Source organism: Pan paniscus, chromosome 9 (genome assembly GCF_029289425.2).
Source record: "Pan paniscus chromosome 9, NHGRI_mPanPan1-v2.0_pri, whole genome shotgun sequence".
Taxonomy (NCBI): domain Eukaryota; kingdom Metazoa; phylum Chordata; class Mammalia; order Primates; family Hominidae; genus Pan; species Pan paniscus.
The window spans coordinates 79,123,828-79,147,729 of NC_073258.2; the positions used below are offsets into that span (position 1 = coordinate 79,123,828).

The window sequence follows — 23,902 nt, forward strand, 5'->3', positions numbered from 1 at the left end:
AGAACTTTAGACACTTGAATTGTGGAGGGAAAAGGAAAGGCTTCCCAGAGGAGAGGGCATGTGAGCTGGGCATTGAAGGGTGAGTCAGAATTTTCCAGGAGAGAAGAGGGAAAAGCCCTTTTTCAGTAGAGGGGACATTGTGCAAAGTAGCAGTCAGGAAAAAGCCCCCTGCTCCAAGTCTGCAGAGTCTCCACTGAACAATGTTGCTTGAGTTCATCTCCACCCCTGCCCCACATCAGCTGAGTGTCACAGAAAGGGCTTGCATGTCCGGCTCAGGAGTTTGGACCTTATTCTGGGTCCAAGGGGCTGGAGAGTGTTGAGAGTTCTGAGCAGGGGCATGGACGGAATGGTGCTTACCGTGTAATAAGCTCCATCTGACGATGCTGCATCTGGAGAGACCAAGGAGGGATGATGAAGCTTGAGCGGGGGCCCAGGGCGTGGCAGTGGGGCTGAGCATACGAGTTGTGTACACACACATACACACACACACACACAGGGTGCTTTGGGGTGATGGAGATAAGTCAGGCTCAACTGTGCAGGAGCAGAGATCAGTCAACACTCGGCAGAAATGTTGAGGGTCATCCGAGAGGAACAGGTGAAGGGATCTGGGCCTTTTGGCAGAGGGATTGGGATTTTCCTGAGTGCTCACTGCGTGCCTTGGAGTGTGCTGGTGTTGCTGGGACGCCCCTCAGGCTGTCATGCCAGTAGGGCGAGGGGTATGAGGCAAGGGCTTGGGAGGAGCAGCAGCGCTGGCTGGGAAAGGCTAAGGGGTGGGCACGTAGTCACCTTCTATTTGGGCATTCCGAGGATCACAGAGGTAAAAGAACACCTACCTCCATGGTGGCTGGGCTAGACTTGAAGCCTGGACTCTGTTCTCCTCTAGGACACATGCCTCTGTTGGAGGATGGATTGAGGGAGGGAATTGGGAGATGGGTTAGGAGGCTACTGCACTAGTCCAGGCAAGAAGTCAAGGGGTCTGATCCTGGGTGGGGCTGGGAACACCGAAGTGGCAGGGAGGGCTAATGGAGGAAATGCCTTGGAGAATCAGCAGGATCAGCAGTGCGTGTCTCCTTGTCTCCTTTCCCTGACAGTGTCTGTGTCTCCCATCAGTGCCAGGTGGCCCAAAAATAGACTCATGACAGCCCGGCCCTCATCTTTTTTTTTTTTTTTTTTTTTTTTGAGACGGAGTCTTGCTCTGTCCCTCAGGCTGGAGTGCAGTGGCACGATCTCGGCTCACTGCAAGCTCCGCCTCCTGGGTTCACGCCATTCTCCTGCCTCAGCCTCCTGAGTAGCTGGGACTACAGGCGCCCGCCACCACGCCCGGCTAATTTTTTGTATTTTTAGTAGAGATGGGGTTTCACCGTGTTAACGAGGACCTCATCTTTTTTATACCTTGTCTCAACCCTGTGAATGGTAGGCTTGGAATAGTCCCCATTTTCCAGATGAGAAGGCTAAGAAGCCAGGCAGGGGCTCACCCAAGGTCACCATGACTTTGAAGCAGAAAACCTGTGTCTTCAGCTTTTAACACAGGCTCTCCTCGGGGAGGACATGGCTGCTGTTTGCTGCTGCGGTTGGTGCGGGGCAGCTGTCTCTTGAGTCAGAGCTAGCATGGACAGGCCATCTCCTCACCCGGGGCTTAGCAGGCTAATCCAGCCCTCCTGAGGGAGGTAGAGTGCAGGTTCTAATCCTGCTTTGCCAAGGCCATGTTCCTCTCTCTGAGCCTCACTTTCTTCATTCCTGCCAGTGGGATAGCTGGCCTTGTCCTCCCTTCCCTGGCCTGTTGGGGCCAGGTGAGGTGCAAGCCTCTAAAACCCTTTTGTTTGAGTGCATGCAAGATATTGAGTGGGTTTGCTGGTGACCATGGTGACAGCTGTCCTCAGACTGCCTGCGTGGGAGTTGGGGCAGGTGGGCAGGGCTTGCTTGCTGTGGCCAGGCTACAGACTGAGCAGAGGCTGCCGGCTGGCCTTGGAGATCAGAGCTCTCATGGGGCAGCTCTATTTGAACTGTCAGCTGCCAGGCTTATGTGGTATTAGGTAGAACAACATGAAATTGCCAACATTTGATCATTCGGTTTCATGCGGTTCAGTCTAATAGCATTTGTCCCCATTTTACAGAAAAGAGGTTCATGGGTATGATTTGCTGAGGGTCACACAATGAGTCAGGGCTAGAATGTAGGACTCCTCATTCCTAGTCTGATACTCTTTCTACTCTTTCTAGTACTCTTTCTACTACCAGAGTCTTCCCTGTCTCCAGAACTCCATTTCTGCCTGCCCCCATGCCCTCTTGCTTCACACATGATGCCAGTGCCTCATGGATTAGGGTTTCTTCTTGGCTGCCTGAGTACCAGGATTTCTTGGCATCCTGGGTTGAAAGCATATGAAATCCACTAGCCATCCCAGGGGTCTGGGAGGATGGACTGTTTGTGTGGGGGAGGTTGGCCACAGCAACTGCCTTGTCACAGGCACTGCCTAGAAAGGGGACCAGGGCTGAAGGGAGAGTTAAAAAATTTTTTTTTCTTTTTTCTTTTTTGAAACAGGAACTCACTTTGTCACCCAGGCTGGAGTGCAGTGGCGTGATCTCAGCTCACTGCAACCTTCGCCTCCCAAGCTCAAGTGAGCCTCCTGTCTCAGCCCCAACTAGCTGGGACTGCAGGTGTGAGACACTACGCCTGGCTAATTGATGTAATTTTTTTTTTTTTTTTTTTGTAGAGACGGGGTTTTACCATGTTGCCCAGGCTGGTCTCAACCTCCTGAGCTCAAGCCATCTGCCCACCTCGGCCTCCCAGAGTGCTAAGATTACAGACATGAGCCACTGTGCCCAGCTGGGAGACCAGTTTTTAAAGACACTTTATAGGCCTTTTGAGATTATACCTTGCAGGGGCACCCTTACAAACATTTCTGCCTCCCCCATCAGACTGGAAGCTCCTTCAAGGCAAGGACTTTGCTTCTGAAGCAACAGGAGTTGACATTTTCTGAGAACTTCCTTGTGCCCAGCTCAGAGAGCCTAAGTAACCTTTATGGGAACCAGAATGTATCCCAGATGAGCCACATTCAAAGAGTCAAAAAATAACAACAACAAAAAAACCCAGAATCGAACACATCATTTCCCTCATTTCCTCATTCAGGAAGCTTAGGGTGGACCCTGAACTTTTTCTTTTCTTTTTTTGAGACAGGGTCTCACTCTATCACTTAGGCTGGAGTGCAGTGGCACGATCTTGCCTTACTTCACCCTTGACCTCCTGGGCTCGCCACCACCCCTGGCTGGTGTTGAACTCCTGGGCTCAAGTGATCTGCCTGCCTTGGCCTCCCAAAGTGTTGGGACTACAGGCGTGAGCCACCGCGCCCGGCCGCATCTGAACTTGTAGCAGGTGCCCAGGTGCTTCTGAGGCATTCTGAGGCTTCTGAGCAGGCCAGGATTTGGGAACCACTGATGTCTGCCATGGTTACAACCTCTAACCAACAGTGAACTCTTAAGAGGCACACACTCTTGGCATGAGAGATGCTAGCCACAGACTAATAAACCCTGGCCCTTTCCTGGTGGAGCTCAGCCTGGTGAGAGAGACAGATATTTAAACAAATGGGCCCTTTGCATCGTAACACGTGCAGCAATGGAGGTTAGGTCACAGCTGAGAACTAGAACAGAGCAGGGAGCTCACTGGGTCTAGTACATAGTTGGGGTTCCAGAATATCTGTGATTCTGAATAAAACTTTCCAGCTTATTATCCCAGAAATTTAAGGCTTGTCCACACTCTAGCTCCAGTTCTCAGGCATAAGAGTAGTTTTTACTGAGCCCATAAGTTTAAACACCTGTTGTGTGCTGAGTCTTATATCAGGTCCTGCCTAGATTGGGCATCGAAGCAAAGAAATGGTTCTGCGCTCCAGGAGAGGCATTATGTGTTAGATGTTAAGAGAGCAAGCTGTGCCCGTGTGAACCTGCATGAGAGGGCTCAAAGTGGGTTGGTGTGGGACAAAGTCTTCAGGAAATAGGCCAGGTGGAGGAGAAGGGCAGAAGGAAGGCTATTATGGCTCAGAGGAGTAAGGTAGAGATGACTCACACTGCACCCTGCATTTGCTCATCCAGCAAATGCCTGTCTGCTGGGCACTGTGCTAGGTGCTGGGGATACTGTGGTGAACAAAACCTGAAGCTGCCCTCAAGAACCATATACAGCATTGGAGGGGAGGCTGACCCCAATCAAGAAATCATGACAAGTGCTACCAAGGAGAAGGACAAGATGTTCTAATTTTTAATAAGGGAGATTGACCCAGGCAGGGAGATCAGGTGAGGCTTCCTTGATGAAGTGACTTTTAGCTGAGGTCTGCAGGGGGAGGGAAGAGCATACACAAAGGCCCAGGGGCAGAGGGCACACGGTGAGCCAAGGGTGACAGGCCGGTGTGGGCTGAGGCAGGCAGAGCCCTAGGTGTGCAGGGCTGGAGCGCGGAGATGAGCTGCTATGCTTCGGTGGAGGGGACTGGGACCCATACCCCGCCAGCATTAACTGATTCCAGCTGTAATGCAAGAGGCCACAGCTGATTGTAGGAATTAAGGGTGGGGGATGGATTCCGGCCTGGAGGACCAGGGCTATTCTCACTGAGGACGGGTGCTTTAGATAGGCTTTGAAGGAAAAGACGCTTGCTTGGTTGTGTGAGAGCATGGTGGTCGTGGGGGCCTCAGGAGATAAGGACGTGTCAGGCAGAAGGCACAGCACACACACGAAGTGGAGTCTAGCCAAGGGGTAGGGGAAGGAGCAGGGAGTTGAGGCAGAAAGAAAGAGTGCGAGGCATTCTGGGACCTCTGTCGGTTCTCCCTTGGGGCCTCTTGCCCTTTCTCCACAGAGGTGTGATTTTTTGTGTGTGCCCCATCTCATCTCCCCCATGGAAATGACTTGGCTGAGACTCTGGACAGCAGCTTCTAGATCCTGCTCTTACCTGCCCTGAGAGTGGACAGGGTCACCAGGGAGGTCTGGGGAGAGAGAAGCAAAGGGGTAAGGATGGGGAGGAGGCTCACGTAGCCTTTGTGCGATTAAAGGCGCTTAGCAACCATAGCTACAAGTCCCTGGGGTTAATTTATTTTGAGACAGGGTCTCTGTTGCTCAGGCTGGAGTGCAGTGGGATGATCTCCACTCGCTACAGCCTTGAACTCCCAGGCCCAAGCGAGCCTCCCACTTCAGCCTCCAGAGTAGCTGGCATTACAGGTGTGTGTGACCACTCCTGGGTAATGTTTGTGTTTTTTGTAGAGACGGGCCTCGCTGTTGCTCAGGCTGGTCTTGAACTCCTGGGCTCAAGGGATCCTGCTGCCTGGGCCTCCCAAAGTGCTGGGATTACAGGTGTGAGTCACCACGCAGGCCCCTGGCATTTATTATGTGCCAAGTGTTGTGCGTTATTTCATCAGGATAGCTCTCAGTGAAATGACGCCCTTGCCCCATTTCACAGATGAGAAAACTGAGGTCCAGAAAGTTTGAGTTGCTTGCCCTAAGTCTCAGCACTCGGGGACTGCACCGGGAACTCTTGAGCCCCGCGGTTGTCGGGCTGTGACCTCATTCCCTGTCCTCCGCAGCGCGGGCGCCATGGACAAGATCTTGGAGGCGGTGGTGACGTCGTCATACCCGGTCAGCGTGAAGCAGGGGCTGGTTCGGCGCGTGCTGGAGGCGGCGCGGCAGCCGCTGGAGCGTGAGCAGTGCCTGGCGCTGCTGGCGCTGGGCGCGCGCCTCTACGTGGGCGGCGCGGAGGAGCTGCCGCGCCGCGTGGGCTGCCAGCTGCTGCACGTGGCCGGCCGCCACCACCCCGACGTCTTCGCCGAGTTCTTCAGCGCGCGTCGCGTGCTGCGCCTGCTGCAGGGTGGCGCCGGCCCCCCGGGCCCCCGCGCGCTCGCCTGCGTGCAGCTGGGTCTGCAGCTGCTGCCCGAGGGGCCTGCGGCCGACGAGGTGTTCGCGCTGCTGCGGCGCGAGGTGCTGCGCACCGTGTGCGAGCGCCCGGGGCCCGCGGCTTGCGCGCAGGTGGCACGGCTGCTGGCTCGCCACCCGCGCTGTGTGCCCGACGGACCCCACCGCCTGCTCTTCTGCCAGCAGCTGGTGCGTTGCCTCGGCCGCTTCCGCTGCCCAGCCGAAGGCGAGGAGGGCGCCGTGGAGTTCCTAGAGCAGGCCCAGCAGGTGAGCGGGCTCCTGGCGCAGCTGTGGCGCGCACAGCCCGCCGCCATCCTGCCCTGCCTCAAAGAGCTGTTCGCAGTCATCTCCTGCACAGGTGCGTGTGCGGCCGGGGCAGGAGCGCGGGCATGCGGAGGTCCTGGGTGGGCGCTTGGGTAGGTGGCTGTACGTGTGGATTTCTGCATGCGGGCGCCCGTGTGGCACGAGTGTGCCAGGCGGCGAATGCTCAGGTGGAGGGCTGCAGCCTGCCTTCATGTAGGTGACACAACTGTCTAGAGCACCTGCTGTGGGTCCTCTCCTGCAGTGGGTGTTGGAAACGCAGGGAGGAGCACACTGGTGTGAAAAGGATACGGGTCAGCCTGGCCGGAGGGAGGAACGGGAAGTTGAGCAAGCCACAGGATTTGGGGCGGGGGAGGTGGGGGGGGGGGTCATTATGGTCTTCGGGTCAGGTGAGTTTGATAGAAGCTATCACTTTAAAGCCAGGAGTTGACAGATTGGTGGCACCTGGCAGCAGGGGCAAGGTTCCCTGGGCACGCAGAGGTGAGGGTCTGGAGTGGTGATGGAGTCTGCTGTGCAGACTCAGAAACGTAAAATCTTGATCCTCCATTGACAACAGTGGAACTTAGACTACAGTGCAAGTGAGTGAAAGCAGATGTGTGCCTTCCCTGGTGATGAGCCTCTCCAGGGGAAAGGAAGGGAATGCACCTGGCAGGGGAAGAACTGAGGACAACAGACTTCGAGAAGGAAATGGTCTTTCTCATCTAGGCCTCTGTATGGCTCCACTTGGAGTATCTCCTTCCTCCAGTCCACACAGCCCTCCCACCTTCTCTAGCGCCAGTGTTTCCCCTTCTAAAGGCCTTGCCCTTAAACCCACTCTTGATCAGTGCTTCGTCTGTGGCCAGCACAGGAGTAGCCCCAAGGCTGTGCTAGTGAAGGTTTGTTGAGTGAGTTTAGGTGGAACCAGAGACTTTGCTTGCTATAGGAGAGGAGGTGGCCTCTGCTGTGCTCTTCCTAGAGGCCCAGCCCGGTTCATTGGCTCCTGCAGGGCATGGTGTGCTGGGGGAAGGGAGGGGCCTGCCTCCCTGCTAAGCTCAGCCCTGTCCCCTGTTCCAGAGGAGGAGCCACCATCTAGCGCCCTGGCCAGCGTGGTCCAGCACCTCCCATTGGAGCTCATGGATGGTGTTGTCCGGAACCTCAGCAATGATGACAGTGTGACAGACTCGCAGATGCTGACTGCCATTAGCAGGTGGGATGCTGAGGCTGAGCCATGATCAGGGCTGGGGCCCCTCCCTCTCTTCCTCTCAGAAGCCCCTTCTCCTGGGTGGGCCGCTGGGCTAGATTTGGAGTCAGAGGGCCCAGGCCCTCATGTGTGTTCCATCATCTATCCTTTCTTGAGCCCTGCTCTGTGCCTTGCCTGGGGCTGGATGTGGGGGACACAGAGAGCCTGCCCTAGTGATGCTGTCAGGCCAGGTACCAGCAGTGTGACCCTGGACATGCCAGTGAGCTCTCAGCCTCAGTTTCCCCCTCTGTAAAAGCAGAGGTGGGTGGTGGCATAAGAAGCTGTCAGGCGTCCTTGGGGTTGGGTAAGAGGGTGAGAGTGCTTCACGAGGTGCTTTCTGAGTGGGGCAAACATGGGAAGCAGAGTTTGGGTGCTTTTCAGCTCACAGAGTCCTTGCATATCCCCCACCTCATCTGAACGTCCTCCTCCCTGTGATCTAGACGCACCTGCCTGTCCAGTTGTCCCAGAATATGCCGCTCCCCTCCTCCCTGCAGGCCTTTGCCTATGCAGACCCCGTCCACCTGGCATGCCTCCCTCTGCCATTCTTTCCATCCCGTGTGCAGATCCACCGTCTTCGTAGGGCCTTCCTGGATTCCTTGCCTTTAGTGGGTAAGAGTGTGGGCTCTCGAGGTAAGTTGCTAGAGGTCAAATCCCGCCTCTACCACTTCTTGCCTGTGTGACCTTGGACAAGTTACTCAACCTCTCTGTTTGAGTTTCCTCAACTGTAAAATGGAGTATAACCAAACCCATCATCTAGGGTTGTTGTGAGGATTAAATTGGGTAAAACAAGATAATACACGAAACGTGTCTAGAACTGTGCTGTGGGAGACGCCGTTATCATTGTTATGACTTTGCTGTCATGGTTTTGTCTTTTTCTAGCACAGTCTGCTGAGTCTAGGCTGTTTTCCTCAGCACTGACTGCATGGCAGCTGTGTGCTCAGCCCGCACAGGCAGGCTGTGTTGTGGGGTCCAGAGGGGCTGATACATGTAAAGCTGATGGAATATCTTGCTCAACGGTGAATACGACCTAAGTGTTAGCTGCTGTTATCTCCTTTAATCCATACAAGAACCCTCTGAGGGAGGTATTATCCCCATTTTACAGAGGAAGAAACTGAGGCCCAGAGCGGGGAAGTGGCTTGCTCTGGGTCACACAGCAAGGACTTGCTGGAGCCAAAGCTTCTGGCCCAGGGGCAGTGCCCTTCCAGGCAGAAGCAGCTGAAAGCCTTGTTCTGGCATTGCAGCCCAGTGTGGAGGGGCGAGACTTGGGGTGCTGAGAGGGCCTGGCTCCCTTCTTGGTGGGCTGGGAGCCTCAGTGTCTGGCAGGTGGCTATGCTGGGCTTGTGCATTTCCCAGCCGTGTCTGGTTCAGCCCACAGACCCCGGGGCTGCCCTTTGCAGGCGTGAGTCAATGTGGGAACCCAGGACATTACGGATAGCCCCTGGGCTGCCCTCACCCCAGCATTTTGGGTGTCCCTTGTCCCTGTGTCACTGTCACTCCCCTCACCAGGATGATTGACTGGGTGTCCTGGCCCCTGGGGAAGAATATTGACAAGTGGATCATTGCACTGCTGAAGGGCCTGGCTGCCGTTAAGAAGTTCAGCATCTTGATCGAGGTTTCGCTCACCAAAATTGAGAAGGTTGGTGCCCCTGTCCTAGCCCAGACTTACAGCCTTTTGTACTAGGCTCTTGCCAGGGGCGGTGCAGGTCTGGGAGGTCAGAGCATTGGGCCTCCCCACCAAGCTCGCTGTGTGACCTGGGCGAATTCACTGCCCCTCTCTGGGCCTCAGATTCTCCCCATTAGTTTCCCTGACTACTCATCCAAGTATGTGTTTCTGACTTTTGGTCTGTCCATCCATTCCTCAGAAATCTATGTTGCTGTCCATCTCACCATCTGTCTGTCCATCTCGGTCTGTGAGCACCTCAGTGTTGATCCCTCTGCAGGGGTTTGAACTCTAGGGTGTCTCTGAGTCCCCTCTCAGGCCTGTGATTCTACTTGGCCTCAGCAGCTCAAGCCTGGGGACTCCTGACCAGGGACTCTCTTCTAGGTTTTCTCTAAGCTGCTGTACCCCATCGTCCGGGGAGCTGCCTTGTCTGTGCTCAAGTACATGCTCCTGACCTTCCAGCACTCCCACGAAGCCTTCCACCTGGTAAGGTCCCCTGCCTGCTGCCCCTGGTGAGGCCCCTGCCTGCTGCCCCTGGTAAGGGCCCTGCCTACTGCCCCTGGTAAGGGCCCTGCCTGCTGACCCTGGGCTCTTGGGGCAGGTCACTTGGCTGAGGCCAAGCAGCTGGATCGTGGGCTCTGGCCTCCCTTTGACTGTGAGGAGAGGAGTAGTCATCCTATTTTGCAGATGAAGAAACTGAGGCAGGGTGTCTTAGATCATATTGTTGGGAAAAGGAGTCACCTGCCTGCAGAGCTCAGAGCCCCATCTGGGTCAGGGGACAGTGGTCAGGTGGGCAAGCCTCCCTACCTCAGAGAGTGTTGCGTGCTGTCAGCAGGGACCACAGCCCCGTGTCTCAGGTGGGCGGGTTGGTGCTGAGCCTGACCCAGCTCTGCTCCCACAGCTCCTCCCTCACATCCCCCGCATGGTGGCCTCTCTGGTCAAGGAGGACTCGAACTCGGGGACCAGCTGCCTGGAGCAGCTGGCGGAGCTGGTCCACTGCATGGTGTTCCGGTTCCCGGGCTTCCCGGATCTGTATGAGCCTGTCATGGAGGCCATCAAGGTGAGCGACAGTCCCCTACTTGGGCCTTGCCCCACTCTGACAAAGGTACCAGTGTGGGCCTTCCAGCGGGCCATACCACAGCTTGGTGGCAGTCCCCGTCATTTGGTGCCTGGCTGTCTCCCATCACCTCCCCAGGTCCATCATGTGCCTCAAGCACACTGAGCCACTCACGTTCCCCAAGTGGGCTGGGCTGCCTCATGGCTGCTCTGGGCTTTTGCACACACTGTGCTCTCTAACCATAAACCCTTCTCTGTCAGTGTAGTATGGAAATTAAAACACGTTCTCTTTCTCTGCTCTGCCTGGACAGCTCCTGCTTACCTTGTAAGTCTCTGTTCTAGTGTTACTTCCCTCAGGATGCCTTTCCTGATCACTCTCAGTACTCCCATGCCCTCCACCAGGCTGGGCTAGGGCCTCGCTGGGCTCCCACAGTCTTGGTACATCCCTCTGTCACATGTTATCACTGTCTGTCTGCCTCCCTTCCCAGACTGTGAGCACTCCAGACCAGGGATAATTTACAGTCGTTCACATGACTTTACTGATGTCCTGCTCTGCACCAAGCCCAGGCTGGGAACTGGGGGCATGGGCATGAAGCAAACGGAGTCTCCTCCATTGAGAGGATCGCAGCCTAGTGAGGGTGACAGACTTGGATACAAGAAACTCTGGTCGGAGCAGCTTTTGAAAATGTCTACAAGGTTTGGCTTGAGAGCAGTGAGAAACCAGAGGAAGGAAAGATCTTCTCCAGTTAGAGAAGACAGATGAGGCCTCTAAGAAGAAAGAGTTTCTTAGAGGCCTCATCAAGCTGGGCTTGACAGGTTGCTAGGATCTGACAGTGACTAACATCTGTGGCTACTGCTACACTTGACATTATTTTCCTGTATGTTTTGTCTTCTGATGCTCACAAGAAACCTACAAAGATGATACGGTTCATTTCAATCTCATAGATGAGGAAAAGGAGACTTGGAGAAGTTTGGTGACTTGTGCAAAGTCACAGAGGTAGTGAGACATGTAGCTGGAGTCTGGATGGCAGAGCCCTTCCCCATTGCCTGATAGAGAAGGCAGGTTGGGTGGGGTGAAGGGGTCTAGGTAGGTGGCCCTTGCAGAACCTTTGATCTGACTTTTACATCTGCAGCACAGCAGACGAGATAACCTGAAAAGTGTCCTGCTACAAAACAGCTAGAAATGCTTGTTAAAATATAACAAACATCACTTTAAGTACATAGCTAAGCTTGCAAGAAAGTAAGGGGGAGTCCCCAGGGGCCAAAAAGGAAGAGAGAACTGAATTCCAGAGTGATAGGTGAGAAACAATGTTCTTTTTCCTCTGGGGTGAGGCAAGTGCGTGGCTGAGATGGCCAATCTCAGTCACAAAGGGACTTGAGTTGGTAGGGACAGGAGGTCAGACTTTGGGCCTATCCCCAGCAGGGAGTTAGCACTAAGAAGCCCACTAAAAGCCAGGACCCAAGAAAGGTTGTACCATTAGCAAAAGAATGGTCTAGGAAAAAATATGCACATGGTTTTAAATAGACATCAGGGAAACTTTTCTGGCTTCGTCTGGGCTCTGGATTGGGGGAAAAAAATGTAATCAGTGGCCTGCTCTCATGTGGATTTAGGGGTTCAAATTCATATCATTTTGGGGGTTGTGGCCCTTCCCCACATTAAAAGTAGTCATAAACTTGTAGTACCCAAGGGTAACCTGGTAGAAAGACATAAATCAGGCCATAAAGGTAAAGTTCTACTGAAAATGAGTTTATAGTCCCAAAAGTATAAAACACACAAAGGAACAATCCTGCATGAATGACAGTTGGTAGATACAACAAACAAAACTTCCGTTATTTACTTGGATCTTCTCAGTTTTTCAAACTTAACACGAGAAAGAACTTTCTGATAATCAAAGCTGACTTACAATGGAAGGGGCTGCCATGATAGGTCATGAGCCCCCGACAGTGGAGGTGGATGAGGAGGACTTCCCTGTGTCAGGTGTGTTGCCCAAGGGTTTCTACATCGAAAGGGAGGTAGGAGGAAAGCTTGGAGATTCTGTGGCTGGGTCTGTCTGTTTCCTGCTAGACAGGAAACAGTGAGCTTCTGTGGGCAGGAACCCTGTCCTTTTGATCTTTGTGCCTAGTAGATGTCTGTGAGCAAATGAGTGGGTTATTGTTTGAGCAGGACTGTAGGAGAATGCTGTAATGAAGGTGCAGGCAGAGAGGAGGGACCCTGCCCCGGGCACTGAGGAAAACCCATGATGAGTGAGATGCAGGCTTTGCACAGTAGGGGCCCATGGATTGTCTGATCAGGGGATGAGGGGAGTCTGCATATACCTGTACCAGTAGGGGCAGGGAGTTAGGCTTTATAAGATGATACAGATACAGTCCTTCTCAAGGACCCCGCCTTCTCAACCCTGCGCCTTGAGAAGATCCTGGAAAGCTTCATAGAGAAGGGATACAGGAGTTTGATCTTACTGTATGGGGACTGAAAAAGGACACTCTGGATGCATCGGAGGGGAGGCATGGAAGTGGGAACGTGTGAGGTTAGTTTGGTGGTAATGTGTGAGTGGGAAGGGAGATCAGAAAAATCAGCAGAGCAGTGCCTTGAAAACTAGGTTGCACCACTCGGCTAGATCTGGGCTTCTCGAACGTTTCCACCCAAGTACTTGAGGTCAGAGAGGGGAACTCACCCAAAGTAGCCTGACATGAGCTCTGAGTTTGTCTACAACCTCACTTTATCTCAAAGACTCAAGTATGTATGTCGTAATTATAAACATGTTTACATGTTTTAATATTACATATATATATTTTTTGAGACAGAGTCTTGCTCTGTTGCCCAGGCTGGAGTGCGGTGGCGTGATCTCGGCTCATTGCAAGCTCTGCCTCCCAGGTTCACGCCATTCTCTTGCCTCAGCCTCCTGAGTAGCTGGGACTACAGGCGCCTGCCACCACGCCTGGCTAATTTTTCGTATTTTTAGTAGAGATGGGGTTTCACTGTGTTAGCCAGGATGGTCTCGATCTTCTGATCTCGTGATCTAGCCACCTCGACTTCCCAAAGTACTGGGATTACAGGTGTGAGCCACTGTACCCAGCCCATATTTTTCTTTGAATGTTAGAAAAGATGGCTTCACATTTGTTCTGTGGCTTCGAACACTCCTTGGTACAAGCCAGTTTGAGAGGCAAGGCAGCAAATTATAGGATTTTACTGCTTATAAAATTATTTCGCATGGGTTCTATGAGTACATCCTTTTGTACATATGCCTTTGTAAATAAGTTCTGGAAAGTTCTCTGACTTAGGCAGATGTATCAGGTTGTGGCGGTTTCTTTGGGACCTGTGGTACTTGCCAAGGGAGCCATCACACATCAGTTTCTAGTAACATTATTAGGTTCTTACGTTATTTTGAAGTTTTTATTTTCCTGAGTACAAAGTTACCTTCTTTGAGAATAATGGCATTTGATTTTGTTCCTAGCATGGATATTTTTGCATCTTCTCTGCGTGTGCACGGATATGTGGGGTTCTGTCTGCCTTTTTGCCTCTATTCGTTCATGTTGTGGGGTGGAGGGACAGGTGAGGAGGGCATTAGATAGGGTATCATGAACAGAAAAAAGAAGGGACAAAGCAGATACTGAGCCTGTATCTTATCTGTCTTCCCGCTGGCATCTCCTTGGTTATGTGTGTGTGTGTTTAAATCATCTGTGAGAAGTGACTGACTGCTCTGATAAATTATCCGATAAATGATCCTGGGAGGTGAATGAGCAAAAGTGTTAAACCCCACTGGGTGAGCAAGACCTTCTGTGGGAGCCACAGGATGTGCACTGGGGAGACGAGGGCTTTGGATGCTGAGCTGTTTTGAAGCTCTGTGGAGCCCTGGACAAATCTAAGGCATTGTGACCAGGATCTGGAAACAAGAACAAGGCTAGAGGAACTGTTAGGAATGTTGCTGAACTCTAAGTAGCAGGATGTGGTGCTTAGATGTTGTTCTTTGGAAGATATCTCTAGCATCATTAGAACTAGTGCTCGGTGGTATTCTTAGGTGCTGCTGTTTGATGTGACACAGATAATGAGTGGGAAGCATGCCAAGGACCAAGACCCATACCTCAGACCCCAGGGATTCACCCACTGTCCTGACTATAGGGTCAAGTTTTGGGGAGGTGACTCTCTCTTCTTGAAAGCTGATTGTGCAAATCTAAAAGTAAAAGGTGGACATGGGCACATCATTGTGTGCCCACACCATGAAAACGTAGGATGCCAAACTGACACAAGGTAGGAGTATCATCACTTGACAGATGAGGAAACTGAATCAGAGAGCCTCACCACCGCCAGACAGCTAGTATGGACCAGAGTTGGGGGTGGCACTGACATCCTGACATTACTGGATTTGGCCTGTGGGCCAGGGTTGTCATTGCCTGAGCTCTTTTATAGAACATGCATATTCTTCAGTTACTGACAGCGACCCTGGACAATTATTTTCTCTGTCTGAATCTTCATTTTTTTTTAAATCTATAAAATGGGAATTATGCCACCTTAAGGCAGTCATGACCTGAAAGACCATGGAGGCAGCCCATATGTCAACTGAAGGGGTTTGGAAGTAGGGGACTGTTGACACACACCCCGGAACATCTGTGGGGGGGTGTGCCTGGGAGGCCTTGGGGTTGGCTGTATCTGAGAAGGCCTCCCAGAAGAGGTGGTATTTTTTTGAGCTGACCCTGGTGCCCACCATCCTGCCTGCCTGCTTATTCCCTCCTCAGGACCTCCATGTTCCCAATGAGGACCGCATCAAGCAGCTGCTGGGGCAGGATGCCTGGACTTCGCAGAAGAGCGAGCTGGCGGGTTTCTATCCCCGGCTCATGGCCAAGTCAGACACGGGCAAGATTGGTCTCATCAACCTGGGCAACACATGCTATGTCAACAGCATCCTTCAGGCCTTATTCATGGCGTCTGAGTAGGTGCTGCTTTGGAATTCCCTGTCTGCCCTTGCTTCTCTCCTCTGGGCTCCCTGATGACAGGTGGAAAGGTGTCGGGGGCGGGGGTTGGAGAGGGTGGGCCTTGCTTTGCATTGCCAGCATGATTCCCTGAGGTCTGTGGGGACAGAGAGCCTCAGGCCATTGCCAAGGCAGGTCAGGACTGGATGGGAACTCAAGAAGGGGCTTAAGGGGCTGGGCAGCACTGGGAAGTGGGGTCTGCTCTGGGTTGGCTGACATCACTGACTTTTCTTCTAGAGTCTGTGGGGGTGGATTTTGTCTTCCAGAGTAGAACTGCCACCCATCCTGGTATTAGACATCTCTCTCTTTTAAAATGAAACAAACACAATCTTTACAGTCTATGGCCACCTATCTACCTTATGGCTTACTTAAAAGATCAAAGTTTCAGCTTTGATTCAGTGAAAATAAGCTTTGATTCTGGCTTATCGTATGTCCTCAAGTCAGTTTCTTTTCTCTGAGCGTCAGGTTCAGTGGGAGGAGATTGGAGCTGATCTCCAAGTCTTTCTAAGGTGCTGCTGGTGCACGTTCTTCTCAAAATGCCTAGTGAAGGACTAGTTTTGTTTTTCTTTTCTAATTTCCAGTCTGCTGCAGAATATTACTTTTGTAAAATATAACAAAACGACTTACTAGAAAAACGGTCACGTGCTTGTATGGTGGTTGTGATGTTAAAATGCTGTGTATGTTTCTAAGTGCTCGCTCAGCTTCTGAACTTACCTTGTTCTGAGACCCAGAGCTGCTTGTGAGAACAGGAGATAAGCTGGGGCCTGGGAATTGGCTTGCTCCAGAGAATGTTCGTGTAGGGAGGGGAGCTATCTCCTATAGGATCAGACCCTTCCCACTAGGAGCCAGTCTACCCATCCCTAAAGGGTCCTCTTCGTTTAGCGTATTCCTCACATTGACCTCTGCCTCCCTCATTGGAAGGCAGGGGAACAGCTTGAGATTGCTCTAGGGGCAGGGGCCAGGGCCCTGACAGGGGCTGTAGGAGTCGATTGGAGGGCCCAGGTCAGAGCAGAGTCTGCTGCTCTGGAGGTGGATGAATGCCTTTCCCCAGGGAAGCAGCTAATAAGGGTGTGCGAGGGGCTGCTGCGGCTGGGATGATATTGGCATGGATCCTGTGGCATGTCCTAACCCTAGAATCCTGGGACCACAGGACCTTAGGACATTTGAATCTTTAAGTCCTGAAGTTAGGTCTCAGAGCTGGAAGGGGCTACAAGGGTCACCTTTGTACCCTTCATTGTCTAAAACATGTCTATTGTTGTGTTCCTGACCTCAGATACCCCAGGCTGAGTTGTTCACCTGCTCCTCCTCCCCAGCCCCTGGCTTCTGGCCCCATCTTGGGGCAGAAATGTCTGTTCTGCCTTTGGCCTAGAGGCTCTGGGCTGCCTGTGACATGGGTGACTAGAGACTACTTGGGGGCCCATGGCTTACCCTGGGTGCCCCTGCTTTGTTTTGAAGCTTCAGACATTGTGTGCTCCGCTTGACTGAGAACAACTCACAGCCCCTGATGACCAAGCTGCAGTGGCTCTTTGGCTTCCTAGAACACAGCCAGGTGAGTGTAGGGGCAGTCAGAGGGGGGTGGAGAGGCAGCTCTGGTCAGGCCCCGACATGGACACCTTTCCCTTCCCCAGGACCTGCCTGCATCTGGCTGTCATCTCCCATGTCAGTTGCTGAGCCCCTGGCCGGGCTGGCATATGGAACTGATTTAGTGCCCTGCTGGGGCAGGAGAAGGCGGGCCCCCTTGAGCCCTGTTCCGTGTTGTGCTGCCCAATCTTTCCCTTTGGCAATTCAGTCCATCCATTGCATTATGGTGTTGCCATAGTCCATTTTATGCTGCTAAAACCAAATACTCGAGGCTTGGTGATTTATGAAGAAATTTATTTCTCAGTTTTGGAAGCTGGGAGGCCCAAGATCGAGGGGCTGTGTCTGGTGACGGCCTTCTTGCTGCATTATAATGTGGGTAGAAGGCATCACAGGGTGTGAGAGCATGCATGAGAGAAGGGAAAGCGGGGTGAACTCATCCTTTTATCAGGAACCTGCTCCTGTCTCCATTTGTGGCTGCTGGGGAAAGCAAACGGCCTGTGATAAGGAATTAATACATTCCTGAGGGCAGAGTGCTGAGGACCTCATCCTCTCTTGAAGGTCCCAGCTCTTAACACTGTTGCACTGGGGATTATGTTTCCAACACATGCTTTTTGGAGGACACAGTCACACCACAGCATGTTGCTTCATTCTGCTGTTATTTTTGAGTACCCACATGGCCAGGCAGCCTGAGAGCTGTTGAGGGTACAGAGGTGAACAGAACAAACACCATCTCTGCCCTCATGGAGCCTAAAGCCCTTGGCCAGGGATTATGCAAAGCTCTGTGTGGGGGCACAGAAATGAGTAATCCCTCCCTGGCTCATGGAGGGAAGGGAAAGGTCAGTGAGGGAGGGTTGGGAAGATGACATGGAAGAGGCAGTGCTGTATCTGGGACTCATCTTGACGGGAGAGAATGGCAGTGAGTGGAGGCAGGGAGAGAATGTTTGAGGTGTGCCAGGAAGAGAAGATTCCTAGAGCCTTGTTCATTTCTCTGAGCCCAATGCCCTGCTCAGCCCTGCTCAGAGGCGTGGACATGTGGGCTGGGTTGGGTCAGGGACAATAGAAAAGCGGGGAGGACCTCATGGAGGAGGCCAGGAAGTTTGAGGCCGAGGGAATGAGGTAGACCCTCAGGCCTAACCTGTGCAGAGCTGGCTGGTGAGTGGCCTCCTGCTCCTGACCATGCCTTTTGCCTGCCTTGTCCTAGCGGCCTGCCATTTCCCCAGAGAACTTCCTCTCCGCATCCTGGACGCCCTGGTTCAGCCCTGGCACCCAGCAGGACTGCTCGGAGTATCTGAAGTACCTGCTGGATCGGTAAGGGGGCCAGGGCTACGCGAAGACTCCAGGTCTAGAGGGTCCTTGGGGGCAAGCCCAGTACCTCTGAGCTGTGTTGCAGCGTCCAGGGAATAAGTGTGCTGCCTCCAACATGTGGAGGGCTTGGAGAAGGGGTGTGCTGGAAGGGCAGGGACTGAGTGTGAGGGAGGTTTGGTAGATGCTGAGTGGAAGTGATCTCTGGGAGGTCATTGTGTACGTCTGCACACCGGGCCGCGCATCTTTGTCACTGCCATGGGAGCACATTACATAGCTCCAGCAAGTCTTTATGTAGGGCGTGTGGGTGAGTGTAGCAAGCGTGCTGTTGTGAGCATGTACGTGGATGTGTGGGTGTTTGGTGTGTGCATGTGTGTGTGTGTGTGCGTCTCAATGTGTGGCTGTTGGGGAAGGTAAATGGGCATGGAGAAGCTGAGTGCCCCGGAAGGGGACCCACGTGTACATGTAGTGACTCTGTGCTCTCTGCCCCAGGCTGCACGAAGAGGAGAAAACGGGCACAAGGATCTGCCAGAAACTCAAGCAGTCCAGCTCGCTCTCTCCACCCGAGGAGCCCCCGGCCCCAAGTTCAACCTCTGTGGAAAAAATGTTTGGAGGCAAGATAGTGACTCGGATCTGCTGTCTCTGCTGCCTCAACGTCTCCTCCCGGGAGGAGGCCTTCACGGACCTCTCTCTCGCCTTTCCTCCCCCTGAGCGCTGTCGCCGCCGCCGCCTGGGCTCTGTGATGCGCCCCACAGAAGACATCACAGCCCGGGAGTTGCCCCCACCAAGCAGTGCACAGGGGCCAGGCAGGGTGGGTCCTCGGAGGCAAAGGAAACACTGCATCACAGAGGACACCCCCCCCACCAGCCTGTACATCGAAGGCCTGGACTCCAAGGAAGCTGGTGGGCAGAGCAGTCAGGAGGAAAGGGTAGAGAGGCAGGAAGAAGGGAAGGAGGAGAGAACGGAGAAGGAAGAAGTGGGGGAGGAGGAGGAAAGCACCAGAGGGGAAGAAGAGAGGGAGAAAGAGGAGGAGGTGGAAGAGGAAGAAGAGAAGGTGGAGAAGGAGACAGAAAAGGAGGCTGAGCAGGAAAAGGAAGAAGACAGCCTGGGAACGGGGACCCACCCGGATGCTGCCATCCCCTCCGGGGAGCGGACATGTGGCTCTGAGGGCTCCCGCTCCGTCCTGGACCTGGTTAACTACTTCCTGTCCCCCGAGAGGCTGACAGCGGAAAACCGCTACTACTGCGAGTCATGTGCCTCCCTGCAGGATGCCGAGAAGGTGGTGGAGCTGAGCCAAGGGCCGCGCTACCTCATCCTCACACTGCTGCGCTTCTCCTTCGACCTGCGCACCATGCGGCGCCGCAAGATCCTGGATGACGTCTCCATCCCCCTGCTGCTCCGCCTGCCACTGGCTGGTGGCCGTGGCCAGGCCTATGACCTCTGCAGTGTGGTGGTGCACTCTGGAGTGTCTTCGGAGAGTGGTCACTACTACTGCTATGCCCGTGAGGGCGCTGCCCGCCCTGCCCCTTCTCTGGGAACTACCGATAGGCCAGAGCCCGAGAACCAGTGGTACCTGTTCAATGACACTCGGGTGTCCTTCTCTTCCTTCGAATCTGTCAGCAACGTCACCTCCTTCTTCCCTAAGGACACAGCCTATGTGCTGTTTTACCGGCAGCGGCCCAGGGAGGGGCCCGAGGCTGAGTCGGGCTCTTCTAGAGTCCGGACAGAGCCCACCCTGCACAAGGACTTGATGGAAGCCATTTCCAAAGACAACATCCTTTACCTACAGGTGAGCTGAGCCGTGGGGCCTTTGATCTGATCTCCTGGTGGAGGGAGTCCAGTCCCACTACTGGCTTAGATAAGTCATTTCCCCTCTAAGTCTTTTTTGTAAATCCCATTCATCTGTTGCTCAGTGCTGGGTATATACTGGTGGCCCAGACAGACCTAACCCCTTACTTCAAAGTAACAGACACTGAGTAATGAATGACGCAGTTTATTTTTTAAGTTCCAGGGTACATGTGTAGAATGTGCAGATTTGTTACTTAAACGTGTGCCATGGTGGTTTGTTGCACAGATCAACCCATCACCTAAGTATTAAACCCTGTATCTGTTAGCTATTCTTCCTGAAGCTCTCCCTCCCCCGCCACCCCCCAACAGGCCCTAGTGGGTGTTGGTCCCCTCCCACCCCCACCAGGTGTCCACGTATTCTCATTGTTCAGCTCCCACTTATGAGTAAGAGCATGCGGTATTTGGTTTTCTGTTCCTGCGTTAATTTGCTGAGGATAACGGCTTCCAGCTCTGTCCATGTCCCTGCAAAGGACATGATCTCGTTCCTTTTTATGGATGCATAGTATTCTGTGGTGTATATGTGCCACATTTTCTTTATCCAGTCTATCATTGATGGGCATTTGGGTTGATTCCATGTCTTTGCTATTGTGAAATGTGCTGCAATGAACATACATGTGCATGTATCTTTATAATAGAATGACTTATATTCCTTTGGGTGTATAGCCAGTAATGGGATTGCTGGGTCAAATGGTATTTCTGCCTCTAGGTCTTTGAGGAATTGCCACACTGTCTTCCATGATGGTTGAATTAATTTACACTCCCACCAACAGTGTAAAGGTATTCCTATTTCTCTGCAACCTCACCAGCATATGTTGTTTCCTGACTTTTTAATAATCACCATTCTGGCTTGCGTGAGATGGTATCTCATTGTGGTTTTGATTTCTCTAATGGTCAGTGATGTTGAATTTTTCTTTAGTACGTTTGTTGGCCACATGAATGAATGTCTTTTATGAATGAATGTCTTTTGAGAAGTGTCTGTTCATGTCCTTTGCCCACTTTTTAATGGGGTTGTTTTTTTCTTGGACATTTAAGTTCCTTGTAGACTCTGGATATCGGACTTAGGTCAGATGGGTAGTTTGCAAAAATTTTTTTTCATTCTGTAGGTTGTGTCTACTCTGATGATAGTTTCTTGTACTCCGCATAAGCTCTTTAGTTTAATTGGATCCCATTTGTCATTGTTTGCTTTTGTTGCAATCGCTTTTGATGTTTCCATCATTAAATCTTTGCCTATGCCTATGTCCTGAATGGTATTTCCTAGATTTTCTTCTAGGGGTTTAATACCTTTGGGTTTTACATTTAAGTCTTTAATCCATCTTGAGTGAATTTTTTGTATAAGGTATAAGGAGGGGGTCGAATGTCAACATTCTGCCTATGGCTAGCCAGTTCTTCCAGCAACATTTATTAAATAGGGAATCTTTTACCCATTGCTTGTTTTTGTCAGGTTTGTTGAAGATGGTTGCAGGTGTGGAGTCTTATTTCTGAGTGAGTTCTCTATTCTGTTCCATTGGTCTATGTGTCTGTTTTTATACCAGTACTATACTATATACCAGTACTATACTACAAGGCTACAGTAAGCAAAACAGCATAGTTTGAAGTCAGGTAGGCATTAGGCCTCCACTTTTGTTCTTTTTGCTTAGCATGGTCTTGGCTATATGGACTTTTTGGCTCCGTATGAATTTTAAAATAGTTTTTTCTAATTCTGTGAATGTGAATGGTAGTTTAATGGGAATAGCATTGAATCTGTTAATTACATTGGGCAGTATGGCCATTTTCATGCTACTGAGTCTTCCTATCTATCTGTGAGCATGGAATGTTTTTCCATTTGTGTCCTCTCCTTCACTTCCCTTGTTAGCTGTATTCCTAGGTATTTTATTCTGTTTGTAGCAGTTGTGAATGGGAGTTTGTTCATGATTTGGCTCCCTGCTTCTTGTTGGTGTATAGGAATGCTAGCAATTTTTGCACATTGGTTTTTGTATCTATCATCTTGAGAGTTGCTGAAGTTGCTTAACAGCTTAAGAAGCTCCTGGGATGAGATAATGACATGATTCTATATCATCTAGAAAACCCCATTAATGCAGTTAATAAGTGTGCTGAAGGAGGAGTACAGGGACCAGTTGAGTCTGAGGGGGAAGAGGATGCTTCGGGTGTGTGTGTGTGTGTGGGGGGGGGGTCCCACTACCCACGTGAGCCTCCTGTGTGACTCCCTAGAGTCAAGGGTGGCACTGCCATACTGAGCAGCTGGAACAGCATGGGCTTTGACCAGTGGGATGGGTGCCAGTGCCTGGAGTTTGTGTTTTGTGCGGGGGAGTACAGCAACTGGTGTGGGGACACCAGACCAGGTGTCACCAACATCAACTCCTTCTTCCCCAAGGACACAGCCCATGTGCTGTTTTACCAGCAGCAGCCCAGGGAGGGGCCTGAGGCTGAGTCAGGCTCTCAGGGACAGCTTCTGCCATGCTGTCCAGATGGAGGCAGGGTGGCAGGTAAGGATCGCCATGAGGCTGAGGTCCTGGCAGCAGGAGGATGGGCTTTCTCATATGCAAGAGCCCATTCCTCGTGATCGTGAGGCCTGCGGACAGGTTCCCATGTGGTGTGATATGACCCTCGAAGTCCCCAGACCTCTCGGTACCACATTAGGCCCTTGTCAGCTAGTCACACCCTAGTATCAGCTGGCTCAGGGACTAGAGTTTTTATTGAGAGGAGGGGGTCTTTTGAAGGTGTCCACCCCAGATATCCTGCCACTGAGCTGCAATGTCTCTGTGTCCAGGCCCTGGGGACCTAGAGGAAACATTGAAAGGTGTTGTGCTGGGTAGACTCTGGCTTCAGGGTGTGAATTGTAAGTTTCCTCTCATCTGTGTTCCCAGGAGCAGGAGAAGGAGGCCCGGAGCAGGGCGGCCTACATCTCTGCACTCCCCACATCTCCGCACTGGGGGAGGGGCTTTGATGAAGACAAGGATGAGGATGAAGGCTCTCCAGGGGGCTGCAATCCTGCAGGTGGCAATGGTGGTGACTTCCACAGACTGGTCTTCTAATGTGAACCTGCTGCCAACCTGACCCCTTCCCTCCAGGAGCCAGGTAGGGCCTGAGGGAAGCTGTGGAGGCAGGCCCTACCAAGAGGAAGGATGGTACAGCTCATGGCACCTTAGTCCTCAGCCTGATGAAGGGTACACAGAGATTCTCTCAGATATGGAAGTAAGAAAGACCTAAGTCCCTTTCATTGGGGATCAGTCCCATTAAAACTTTACACCCAAGTGTCCTGGTTAACTTGAAGCAGCTGAGATGGGCACACACGGGTCTTTGCCTCCCCCTCCTTCCCTAGCAGGCTCCCCATGCGGGAAGATCTGATGATGTTCAGGAAACAGGGCTAGACCTCAGCTCCAATGTTTTGACATCAAGTACTATTTTCCTTCCGACTGCTGTACGGTATAAAGCACAGCAGGATCCAAGCCTTGCCTTGCACAAAGAGCGGGGGGCAGTGTCTCCTCTTGTTTCTCATGTGGGGGGGGGTACCTGCACTGTCTGTCTGTACCTTTCTGAGAAGAACAGAGACCGAGACCTGCCCCCCCCTTACCAAGCACCACTGCATGGTTTGGGGAGGGGTGGGGGGCTAGCTTCTCACAGCAGGAGGCCTTTGCCCCCACAGCCCCTCCACGCCTGCCTCAGTGCCTGAGAAGCCAGCCACCACTTGCATCCCCCTTGTGGTTAGAGTCCTGATTTTACTGCAAAGGTGTTCATGTTCCTTGTGAAGTGTGGGCTCTTAGGAAGCCTGTGGGCTCCTCTGAGCAGTTGGCCTTTGTAGCTGCGACAGCAGCCACCTGCAGGTTGGGTGAAGTGCCCTGACACTGCTGTAGCCCCCTTCTAACCGAAGAGAAGACACCCATGTTCTTAAATAAATAAAAGTAGGTTCTCTGTAAGCCTAAGCAAGAGATTGTTCTTCCTTGGACTCAGGGGCTGTGATGGCCACGGGGTCTGGGGAGGCCAGGACTCAGCCTGCCCCCCCCCCCCAGTGAGATGCCACAGGGAGCCAAGAGCCCTCTACTGAAGTGTGGTGTAAGTAAACGTGTGGACTGAC

General features: G+C 52.5%; 1 protein-coding gene across 4 annotated transcripts in view; it reads left to right on the top strand.

Moving 5' to 3' along the window:
• Positions 1 to 23,902, top strand: part of USP35 (ubiquitin specific peptidase 35) — a 44,482-nt gene that overhangs the window by 1,883 nt on the left and 18,697 nt on the right. For 2 of the 4 annotated variants that reach the window (XM_034933439.3, XM_034933438.3), the window contains exons 2-11: positions 5,554 to 6,236; positions 7,253 to 7,385; positions 8,925 to 9,054; positions 9,463 to 9,564; positions 9,980 to 10,138; positions 14,866 to 15,059; positions 16,555 to 16,648; positions 17,882 to 17,988; positions 18,475 to 19,771; positions 22,695 to 22,905. In XM_034933439.3, coding sequence (XP_034789330.1) covers positions 5,564 to 6,236; positions 7,253 to 7,385; positions 8,925 to 9,054; positions 9,463 to 9,564; positions 9,980 to 10,138; positions 14,866 to 15,059; positions 16,555 to 16,648; positions 17,882 to 17,988; positions 18,475 to 19,771; positions 22,695 to 22,862 — 3,057 coding nt within the window. In that variant the 5' untranslated portion in view covers positions 5,554 to 5,563 and the 3' untranslated portion in view covers positions 22,863 to 22,905. Of the gene's footprint in view, positions 1 to 5,553; positions 6,237 to 7,252; positions 7,386 to 8,924; positions 9,055 to 9,462; positions 9,565 to 9,979; positions 10,139 to 14,865; positions 15,060 to 16,554; positions 16,649 to 17,881; positions 17,989 to 18,474; positions 19,772 to 20,536; positions 20,608 to 22,694; positions 23,745 to 23,902 lie in introns of those variants that run through there. The other 2 variants (XM_034933440.3, XM_034933436.3) reach the window with 2 other exon arrangements.